Source organism: Myxine glutinosa, chromosome 3 (assembly GCF_964187855.1).
Source record: "Myxine glutinosa chromosome 3, kmMyxGlut1.1, whole genome shotgun sequence".
In the NCBI taxonomy this organism is placed as follows: domain Eukaryota; kingdom Metazoa; phylum Chordata; class Myxini; order Myxiniformes; family Myxinidae; genus Myxine; species Myxine glutinosa.
The window spans coordinates 146346474-146358788 of NC_136263.1; the positions used below are offsets into that span (position 1 = coordinate 146346474).

Here is a 12315-nt window from a genome sequence, read left to right on the forward strand (position 1 = left end):
CGACATGTAAATGGAGTCATCACTGTTTGGTGGATGGTCCAACACAAATATGAACAAAAGGTGGGAGTGGAGGGAAAGATGTAGCTCCAGGTACTCCTGGGGGTGTGATAAGGTTAGAGCAGTGCGAGGAGAGCAATGGAGAGTGAGGAATAGAGTTTTTGATAAGGAGAGCAACCCCATCGTCAGGACAAGGCTCAGGATTATCATACCGGAGGAGGGAGTAACCAGGGAGAGATACGAAGGAGTCAGAGACATCTTGAAGGAGGAAAGTTTCTTTTAAGCAAGGGGGGGAGGAGGGGTAAGGGAGGAGGAAGATGAGGAGTAGGAGGGAAAGGGGAAGGAGGAGGGGTAATAAGTTGGAAGAGAGAGGGAGGAGGAGGAGGGAACTTTGTGGATGAGTGAGGGTGCAAATTTGAAAGAGGGGTGAGGAGGAGATTTGAAGGGAGGGGTGAGGAGGGAGTTTTGAAGGGAAGGGGTAAGGGAAGTTTTGAAGGGAAGGGGTGAGGGGGGAGTTTTGAAGGGGAAGGGTAGGTGGAGTTTTGAAGGGGAGGGGTGAGGGGGGAGTTTTGAAGGGGAAGGGTGAGGGGGGAGTTTTGAAGGGGAGAGTTGATGGGGGAGTTTTGAAGGGGAGGGGTAGGCGGAAGGTAGTGATGGAATGGGGTAAGAGCGAGTAGAGGGAGGGGACGGAGTGGGATGCTGGTAAGGGATACAAGTTTGTAGTATACAAGCAAGTATAAGTAGAGGGAACAGACAGGGAAGGGATTGACACTGAAGATGAACAAAAGGAAGGATTAATGAAATACAAACATCCATTGCAAGCTGGGGTTCTTGAGATTTTAAAGTCAGAGATAAGTTTGAAAACATTGGAGGAGGGGTGGTGTAAAGGTGTATTAAGACATTGGAGAAAGAGGAACTGTAAGAAATTGATTTTTTTTTGGAATCGGAATGATTGAAAGAACAATTTGAAGACAGCCTTTTGAAAAGGAAGAAGAAGAGTGAATTGTATTAGAAGAGAGAATGCAATACAAAAGCAAAAGGAAGTTGACAGATTTTAAAACAAACACCATGAAAACTGTCTGGGTATTCACCGAAATGGGGGCAGGGAGGCTGCGAGTAGAAAGTTTGCAGACCAACTGGGTCCTACACTTATACTACAGCTTGAAGGAATTGATCAGCCCTGATCCATGGGTTGCTTTAAAAAAACATTGCAGAGAAAATGTTTTTCTTCTCTTTTTTTTTTAACAAAAAAAAAACATTTTAATGGGATTTCGTTTGTAAGTACGTGTGTTCCTAAGTTGGGGGCTGCTCTTATAATGAAAACAAAAGTCATCAAGGCAAAGCCTGTGGATCACAAGTTATACGTTTCCTGAGGCTGACTTTGCTATTTCCTGTTGCTTTTGAGAATTGGTGGTGTTTAATTTGTTTGGGTTGCTTGGATGTGCCTTTTTATGTCAAAATTGATAATCCCAACCACATGACCATAATGCCAAGAGTAAAATTAACAATATTTCATATCATCATGGAATACAACACAGCATAAAGTCTGCCTCGTCACTCCCATAGGGAGTGGGTGTTTCTAGTAAAGGTAACAACATATGGAAAAAACACAAAAAGGCTAATGCCACAATAAATTCTGTCCAAATGTGCAATTCATGTAAAAATGCAATGTTGTCTCTTAATGTCTTCATCCTGCACGTGACTTGTGTAGCCTCAGATCAATGTGGTTAGATTTCAATACAATTGAGAGAACAAAAAAAAGTCAAAAGTTGGCCAACAACATGAACTACAGTACTTGAAAGCTTTTTTATTTGTATTTGCTTAAAACGAAGAAAATAAACAAAAGTCAAGAAACAGAAAGCATACCAGAATTTAAGATAACTTTTCCCTTTCCCATAACAATGTAACAAAACCAACAATGCATAACTTTGACAACCAAACAATTGTACTGTTACCATTTCTACCTTTTCCTCTTAAAGATAATGCTACAGCACTTACCCAGATTCTCCGTTTTGTAATACACTTTTGGTGGCTTGCAGAATGGGATCGAGTAATACTCATAAGGGAGCTGTGTATGAGAGCTTGTCATCTTCACGGCCTGCATGAACAAGAAAATCAATCATTCAAAAAAGCCAATGACATGTTTTATCATTGTACTAAAATACACAATTTGGTATCTGTGAGATACCACATGATTGATTGATGTGATTTGGTTTGTCTGTCTGTCTGACTGACTAGTTTTTTGACCGCAATATATCAGGTCATTACGTATCCAATCTCAGCCAAACTTGACAGGACTAAAAGTCACATGATAAAGGTTGTAGCGACTTCATTTGTCCCCCTCCTCAAGGGGATTGTGCATGTTGGGTGAAATCCGTGTTAGGATGTATATCCGTGTTAAGATAGCTTTATTGTGGCGTTTTTCCAGCGCTGCTTCTAATAACAAAAGTAATAACACTTTATAATAGCATATTATTGTTTTTATAAAACAATATTAATATTTAATAATAACACCCCTCTCCAAGGCGTTTTTCTTCCTTGAACAAGCACCATGTTAACATGTATAAATAGCTTATTGGGCTGTTTTGTGGGGCCAATGGCCCCGACGCACAGTAAAAAATATTATAAACAACACACACGTGTGATGACCTTTTGAAACAGTCTCTACTGCTGTTTAACACTCAACTGAAAGGAAGGAAACCCAGGGTGCATTCAGGTAACAAGCAGCCATCTAGCACTTTCCCAGCCAGTCGCTCCTTATCAACTGATTCCCACGACGTTCTTAAGACATTATATGAGCCAAGATTTACTGTAATGTATATATCCCATAAAGGATAATAATATAACCCTTCCTGTCGTTCCCATACGGAGTGGGTGTACAAGTTGAATAACTTCTCTATGTAGATGTGTATCACATACTAATTGTACAAATTCTCGATTTACATGTGTATCATGTACTAATTGTACAAATTCTCGATGCAGATGGGTACTGTGTACTAATTGTCTAAGTAAATGGATACTGTGTACTAATTATCCTCACCAGAGGAGAGAGTATTCCATTTGGGTCCATTTGTTTGTCTGTTTGTCTGTCTGTCTGTTTGTTTGTTTGTCCGCACAGAACGTTAGTATATGTGAGTATACGTGAGAGTATGCTTTTCTCTGCAAACGTTGGTCCGATTGACACAAAATTTTCACAAGATTTTCACCACCAGCCTCCTCCTGTATAATATGTGAATTATAATTATGACATCATAGTTCACATGGTAAGGATGCCATCTTGGAAACACCGAAAAACTTTGCACCTCTATCTCCCCGAAAGCACTCCATAGGAAAAATTTAAACATGGCTCATTGTGAAGTGCTCCACATGGGGAACAATATATATGTTCATGATTATGTCATCGGTGGCTTCATGATGACGTCATAATTAGACAAGTAGAAAGCTTGATCCAATCAGTTTTAAATTTATTGAGCGTGATCTACACAAAAATTGTATAAGAGAATTAAATTGACGACGTCATCGATCACGTGGTTCGGCAGCGATATTGGATTGAAAATGAAGACCTTCAAAAATCTTCTTTTCCAGAACGGCTTACTAGATCGACGCTAAACTCCACACACATAGTTTACTCGCCTTGGTGAATAAATCTTGAAAGCGATGAAGTCATAGGTCGCATGGTTTAGCATCCATATTGGATTTTGTGCACAAACTGCATAAATGAAAGTATTGTTCTCTTAAAGCACTGAACAGATCGATGCGAAATTTTAACCACATACTCGACTATCCATGAGGATATACAAGAACAACAACAACAACAACAACAACAACAACAGGCATTTTAAGGCCATTTTGCCTGCTAGAGCAGGGGTTAGCCTTGCGGTCCCCATGACAATCTTCTCCATTTTGCCCTATTTTCTGCATCTCTCCTTGTTAACCCCCTTGCCCGCATTTCTTCTTCCACCATCTTTAGCCAAGTCTTTCTCGGTCTTCCCCGTCCTCTACTTCCTTCTACATTCATTTCCATCACTCTTCTCAACCAGTCACTTTCATCCTTCCTCAACACATGACCAAACCATCTCAACCTGTTTCTCTTCACAGCATCAATCATAGGCTCTATTCCTTCCCATCATCTTTCGCAATTCATCATTTGTCTTCCTCTCTCTCAATGATACTTCGCACATCCACCGAACCATTCGCATTTCCACCCTTTCCAGCCTTCGTTGCTGCTCTACGTTCATTACCTATGTCTCGCTCCCATAAATCATAACACTTCTCACACATGCAGCATACACCTTTCCCTTCAGCTGCAACGACAATCCCCTCCTCGTGAGCACGCCACTCAGTTCCCGAAACTTATTCCATGCACATCTCACTCGAGCAACCCTTGCCGAGTCTGATCCACCTACTCCATTCAGCATGTCTCCTAGGTAGCAAAATGTTTTCACACCTTCCAGCTCCACGTCGTCTCCAAGATCCAACTCAACATTTCCTCCATCTGCAGCTCCCTCTGTGCACACCTTACACTTGAATGTAGCTGCCACACTGGTTATTGACCCTCTCAAACCACTACATTTTTGATGAACCCACTCAGCGCACATTGTACATTGAATGGAGATCACTCCGACACCCTTCCTGCACACAGCACATGGCCACTTCCCAGTTCTTTCCACCTCACCACATGCCATCACCTTCGTCTTTCCGATATTCACCTTCAGACCTTTTGCCTCCATGCATTCCTTCCACTTGTTCATCTTCTCCTTCAATCCAGCCAATACTTGATGTTGAAATTGGAGATACTAGGGCATGCCCGTACTATATATATAGGACGTGCCCGTAAGTGCGTGATGTTACCGTACAATGAATGTATCGTCCCGACGCCGCAGCTCGGATGGCGCTGCAGTTAATCGGGCCCCCAAATTCCTCATCGACGATAACTAAACAATATATTATATGAATCGCACCGTACATACCTCCTTCTAGATCTTGTTCTTGTCTTGATATACTCACTCAGGCTCACTCTATCACGACTGAGTCCTCCCAGCTCCTCCAAATGGCGCCCGCTCGCCGCTACGTAAGTCCGGAAGTGACGTCCTCATTTGACTGTCCGGAAGGTCGCATATCGCAGGAAAGCGAAAGAATCGCAAATTAGTTTTAATTAGTTTTAAAACATCGTTTAACGCCAACATAGCGCCAACATAGTTTGCCGACGGGAAATAAATGAATACGCTCTCAAATGTGCCATCCGAGGCAGAGTCTGTTCGCCACGTTCGGCACACGTGATAGCTCGCTGCTCTCTGATTGGTTGAATCGTTTTTTGGACATAGCTCGGTAACTACTTCTGCGATTAATTTAAAACCTTGAAAAGGCACATCCTCGGGTCCCCAGCAATATACCTGGCAAGTTTCAAGTATATCGGACCGGTAGTTGTCGAGAAACAGCGGTCACAGACATACAAACATACAAACGTACAAACAAACATACACACAGAGATTACTGGAATTATAGATAGATAATGTTGAAAAAAAGTGTCATATGTCACATTGTTTAGCAGCCATATTGGATTTAAGGAAAATATTTAAAAAAATTGTTTCTCTGGAAGCGCTTACCCTATCGATGCAAAGTTTTGCAAATATCATCTCACACCATTGCTGCATATAGTGTGAAAGTTGTGATGTAATAGGTCACGTTGTTTGACAGCCATATTGGATATAAAAATGAACCTTATCCAAAACAACACGAACCAAACACCACACAAACACATCCTGGCAAGGGTCTACAATCTCCGATTACTTTTTCTTGCTCTCTATGTCGATGGGTACTGTGTACTAATTATCTATGTGGATGAGTACTGTGTACTAATTATCTATGTAGATGTGTATCATGTACCAATTATAAAAATTATCCATGTAGATCGGTACCATATTTTCCAGTGTACTAACCGCAACCGACAACCGTGTATTAACCACACCCTTGTTTTTCACCCTAAAGAAAAAAAAAATTCATGCTTCCAGCGAAGCTTGATGATGTCGGACTGGAAGTGCGTAGTCTTATCAGCCGTGTCATGGGGTACACGTTGGGAGATGTGTGTGCGGCGTCGAACCGACAGATCATGGCGTGCTCTGAACCTGTAGGCCCACAGCGCGCTTATCGTGAAGTCCCCAATGTCAACCTCCTTAGCTAAGCTCATTGCCTTCAGCCTGAGAAAATGTTGCGCAAGTGTTGTGTCATGCAAAATAAAGGTTAAGAACCGTTGCAGTTCCCTATCTGGTGGTGAGATAAGCAATGTGCTATAAGAGGATTGGCCTGAGTGTGAGGGAGCTGTCTGTCTTTCGTTTGTTTGTTTGTTTACAGTACTAAGAAAATCAAAGTCTAGAGGGGTTTACGGGGGGTCAAAGTGAGTCCAGATTTGATGCCCCAAAATTGGTATTTGCTTTCTTCTCAGAAACTACACAAGCAATTTCGATGAAACTTCACCACAACCTTCACCGCCCGTGATGTACCAATGTTTGTTCAAAGCATTAGAAAAATTGGGGTCTTAGGAGGTATATGGGGTTGAGGGAGGGGAGTCTTATGATTATGTTAGTATGATTCTACATGCTGCCCCGTCTTCTAGCAACCATTGAAATTGATTTAAAATACCCTTAGTCGGTGCAGTATACTGTTTATTAACGCACAGGTTGTAAACCTGTGCGTTATAGCGTTTGCCTGGGAATTTCGGGCGCTCAAAAGTGAAGCTAGTTTCTGTCACCCATTTCTGTCGCTCATTTCTGTCGCTCAGATGTGTAAACATGACGTCATCAAATCTATATTTATAGGATAGGTTATAGGAGATATATATGTTATAGGATAGGAATATAGGACCCAAATGACCCAGAGGACCCAAATGACCCAGAGGACCCAAATGACCCAGAGGACCCAAATGACCCAGAGGACCCAAATGACCCAAATGACCCAGAGGACCCAAATGACCCAGAGGACCCAAATGACCCAGAGGACCCAAATGACCCAGAGGACCCAAATGACCCAGAGGACCCAAATGACCCAAATGACCCAGAGGACCCAAATGACCCAGAGGACCCAAATGACCCAGAGGACCCAAATGACCCAAATGACCCAGAGGACCCAAATGACCCAGAGGACCCAAATGACTCAAATGACCCAAATGACCCAGAGGACCCAAATGACCCAGAGGACCCAAATGACCCAGAGGACCCAGAGGACCCAGAGGACCCAAATGACCCAGAGGACCCAAATGACCCAGAGGACCCAAATGACCCAGAGGACCCAAATGACCCAAATGACCCAAATGACCCAGAGGACCCAAATGACCCAGAGGACCCAAATGACCCAAATGACCCAGAGGACCCAGAGGACCCAAAGGACCCAGAGGACCCAAATGACCCAGAGGACCCAAATGACCCAAATGACCCAGAGGACCCAAATGACCCAGAGGACCCAAATGACCCAGAGGACCCAGAGGACCCAAATGACCCAAAGGACCCAGAGGACCCAAATGACCCAGAGGACCCAAATGACCCAGAGGACCCAAATGACCCAGAGGACCCAAATGACCCAAATGACCCAGAGGACCCAAATGACCCAGAGGACCCAAATGACCCAGAGGACCCAAATGACCCAGAGGACCCAAATGACCCAGAGGACCCAAATGACCCAGAGGACCCAAATGACCCAGAGGACCCAAATGACCCAAATGACCCAGAGGACCCAAATGACCCAGAGGACCCAAATGACCCAGAGGACCCAAATGACCCAGAGGACCCAAATGACCCAGAGGACCCAAATGACCCAGAGGACCCAAATGACCCAGAGGACCCAAATGACCCAGAGGACCCAAATGACCCAGAGGACCCAAATGACCCAGAGGACCCAAATGACCCAGAGGACCCAAATTACCCAGAGGACCCAAATGACCCAGAGGACCCAAATGACCCAGAGGACCCAAATGACCCAGAGGACCCAAATGACCCAGAGGACCCAAATGACCCAGAGGACCCAAATGACCCAGAGGACCCAAATGACCCAAATGACCCAAATGACCCAGAGGACCCAAATGACCCAGAGGACCCAAATGACCCAGAGGACCCAAATGACCCAGAGGACCCAGAGGACCCAAATGACCCAGAGGACCCAGAGGACCCAAATGACCCAGAGGACCCAAATGACCCAGAGGACCCAAATGACCCAGAGGACCCAGAGGACCCAAATGACCCAGAGGACCCAGAGGACCCAGAGGACCCAAATGACCCAGAGGACCCAAATGACCCAGAGGACCCAAATGACCCAGAGGACCCAAATGACCCAGAGGACCCAAATGACCCAGAGGACCCAGAGGACCCAAATGACCCAAATGACCCAGAGGACCCAAATGACCCAGAGGACCCAAATGACCCAGAGGACCCAAATGACCCAGAGGACCCAAATGACCCAGAGGACCCAAATGACCCAGAGGACCCAAATGACCCAGAGGACCCAAATGACCCAGAGGACCCAAATGACCCAGAGGACCCAAATGACCCAGAGGACCCAAATGACCCAGAGGACCCAAATTCTATGTATGTTTCTATGATGATGTATGTTTTGGTGAAAGTACATAATGTGAATACTAGTAGCAATTTTACAAAAACCATGGCATAATTTCAAATCTTGACCCGAGATGATAATTATGCTACATCATAATTTCCATGTGCCAACCTGGGCGGAATCCAAGTGGATTCACTTGACTTGTTCTACCAGGTGAGCGCCAGGGGTATTGCCCCTATGTTTACTATTAGTGGTTTATTTTATTCAAATGATGTTTAAGATCTACCTGGTATTTTTTCTCCAGCACTAGAAGGTCCTCATTTGAGAGCTCCTCCAGGTACGAGTCGAGCAACTCCTCTACATCACCCTCCTCCGCCTCATCAAAGCCGACAGTCTTGGCCATTTCGACAATGTTACGTCGTGTTTTTAACAAATCATTATTCTCGTTGAAACCCTGAGAGCCATGAACTCATGGTGTCCCCTCAGTAGTGTAATAATGTTGCTTCTGGGACACCTCCGTTTAACATGGGAAATCCCTATCTAATGTCATTTACCCCCTTGTCTTTTTCAAAAATCATAAACACCTCTATTTCTCCCACCCTCATCTTTATGAACCTTTTGTCTGTAGTACCTATCCTTAATGTTGTTCATTAGACCACTCAAACACTACAAATATTTGTTTTCTCTTATAGACCTATCATCCTTCTTCTACATATCATCTGGCAGATTAATCTTTGACCCACTCAAACATTGACCCATTCACTTCCATATTAATTCTTTCCCTCCCTCATTGCCCCTAAACACCTATATTTCTCTCACCCTGGTCTTTACGAACCTTCTAACCTTTTGACATGTTATCCTTATTCATTAGACCACTTAAACACCTGTGATCCTTCTGACCTTATGAACCTTTTAACCTTTTACTCTTAATATCATCTGGTGAATATAACCCACTCAAACAACGACCCTACAAATATTTGTTTATGCGTGGGAAATAATTTAATTCTCTTGCCACTCTCTTCACCATCTAATATATTAACAAAAAATATGTTTGAGTTTGGTTCTTTATTAAGATATTTTAACTGAGCTAAGATAAAATGGTAAACCTCCCTCAATGTTCTTATTTGAGCGCCTCCAGTGCCACATACCATTTTTAAATTAAAGTATATATTTTCCTGACAACCATCAAAGTTTTCCGTCCACTCAAAAATATTTCCATCTTTTTTACCCAATTCACCGGTATTTAAATTAATTCTCTTATTTGTTTTGTGAACTTTTTTACCAGTTGCCTTTTCAATTATACCTATTTGATATTTTTCACATTCATTATGTTTTCCATTTATATACCAAGGTTGATTACACCTCCACTCTTTAGTCTGGTTGATACTTGGTTCTATCATTTATATAATAGTAAAAAAGGCGGCGGTAGCCCATTAAAATCCCCAACCCCCCCCCCCCCCCCCCCTTTTTAACTTATCACTTATATATATCTTATCACTTATATATATCTTATCACTTATGTATATCTTATCACTTATATATATCTTATCACTTATATATATCTTATCACTTATATACTTATATAACCATAAGGGAGACTATCAATTCCATTTTCTAAAATAAACCTCTTATCATCAAAAGCCCCCAATGCTTTCTTATTTATCTCTTCTGAATATAATTGATGTTTATAACTTCTTATTCCATTAATCTTTCTAAACTCTTCTTTCTTTGTTGTTAAACAGTTATAATAATCCTTAAAGTTTATTGTTTCTTTAATAACATTTTTCTTTACACCTTTTAACTTCTTATCAGTCTTTTCAACGTTATTCACAATGTATTTATAAGCATAAGCCTTTGACCTCAATCCCACAAATTCACTCATAACATTTCCTCCTAATTCATCCTTGAACTTTCCAATCACCTTTTTATTTTTAGAAGAGAACAACTCACTCTCTGGACTGTAATTACTCGTGTCATAGATATTAATGTCTCTTTTCATGTCTGAATAAACATCGTTGGTATTAATTTTCAAAATAAAACTATCTGTATCCATATAAAGTAGATTAACATCATTTTGATATTTCTTCCTCAAGTTATTATAAAAGTAATCATACATTAATGACTTTGATAAATCAAGAATTGTTGTTCCAATATAAATAGGTTTGTTCATTTCAATACTCTCTTTAATCAAATGGATCGCACAAAAGTTCTCAGTAAAGACCTCAGCTCGAGTAAAACTCGGTCTATTAATTAATTTTGATGCTTGTTCCCAAGATGTTGATAGTCTGATATTTTGTCTTTTCCTCACATTCTCCATAGTCTTACCAAAGACCGCATTATTCATCAATTTATAAAAGTCTTTCTCAAAATCTGTTTTTGACTCTGTTCTTCTTTGTGTATTAAAATCAATGTACCCCTTTAACCAATGACTTTGATTGAACTTTAGAACCCTATGGATCTTCTCTACTCTTAGACCTTTTGATAAATATTGTCGCAAATTTCTTTGGTGTAGAACATAATTTTTCTTGTTATATAATGTAGTAAGTAATTTTTCTGTTGATTCACCTATATCAAACGATCGTTGATAATCACTCAACCATTCTTTCTTTGGACTTTCTTTCTCACAAGCAAATGGGAGATCTTTGTGTAGGTTATGGAGTTCCTCTGGATATTTTAAATCAATTTCAAAATAATAACCAACTTTTTCTTCATCCAATTCTTTTTGTGTAGAGATACATACATCTTGTAAAACGTTTTTGTAGTCTTTTTCCTTTACCCATCTAAGTTTTCCATAAGGAAGAGCCTGAGACATTGCCCAGCCATACAGGTTGTTCGCGTCATAGTACATCAAGTAAGAACTCTCTTTCGTTGGATCATAATTTGGAAGATATTTGTTATTTGCTTTTGCGTATCTACTCGAGCAGACTTGTGAAATTCCACCTCTTTTTGCCTTTTCAATCATCAAAAGCATATCAACATCGGTTATCAAATCCAAATCTTGTTTTGTCATTTTCAACATCGCACTCCAGGCCAATCCAGGTGCTGTGTAGTAGTGAGCAGGATCCAATCCATATCCAGTGCGACAAACAGATCTAAAGGCTTCAAATACATCGGCCAATAAAAGCACATCAGTTTTGAGATACAAATCGTGATACTCGCCAAGATTCTTGATGTTATATTTTTCCCAAACATTTTGTGCGTGTACATAATCTTTATCAGATATATGACTATTATTTAATTTGTTATAGAAATTTTCTTTTGAAGGAAGTTGTGTTTCATTGAATCTCTCAAATGAGTCCATATAGTCATAGGGGTAAATTCCCTTTTGTGTTAGAAAATCTTTATCTAAAAAATACTCTGAAAGACATGGAAACTCTTTTAGATTTTGAACCAAGTTAACCAATGGACTTGCCATGAATTTAAATGTATCAAGAAATCTGATATGAGTAATAGGAGATGTGTGAATTGTTTTTGTGAATGAAATGTATTTCTGATCCGTGTTTGGAATTGCTGAGATACTTCCAGAAGTCTTTGAGAGTTCCTTGATAAATAGATGTGTATCATAATGAGCGTTGTTATGAAGAAAGACAGGAATGAAAGAGGGGAGTTGATAATTAATATTACAACTTTGATGAGCCGGACCTCTATATTTACCAGTGAGATGACAATGGTCTCTAACCTTTAGACCTTTACCAATTTTCTCCTCACAAATATGACAGACATTGTTTTTTATAAATTCCCTTTTTTCTTTACTTGTTAAGGACATTGGTTTATTGG

The 12315-nt window shown here is 41.1% G+C and overlaps 1 protein-coding gene across 1 annotated transcript in view; it reads right to left on the bottom strand.

Moving 5' to 3' along the window:
• TM9SF4 (transmembrane 9 superfamily member 4) overlaps positions 1–12315 on the bottom strand; it is a 107899-nt gene that overhangs the window by 79753 nt on the left and 15831 nt on the right. The window contains exon 3 of the mRNA XM_068109977.2: positions 1996–2095. Within this exon, the coding sequence (XP_067966078.1) occupies positions 1996–2095 (100 nt within the window). The remainder of the gene's footprint in view (positions 1–1995; positions 2096–12315) is intronic.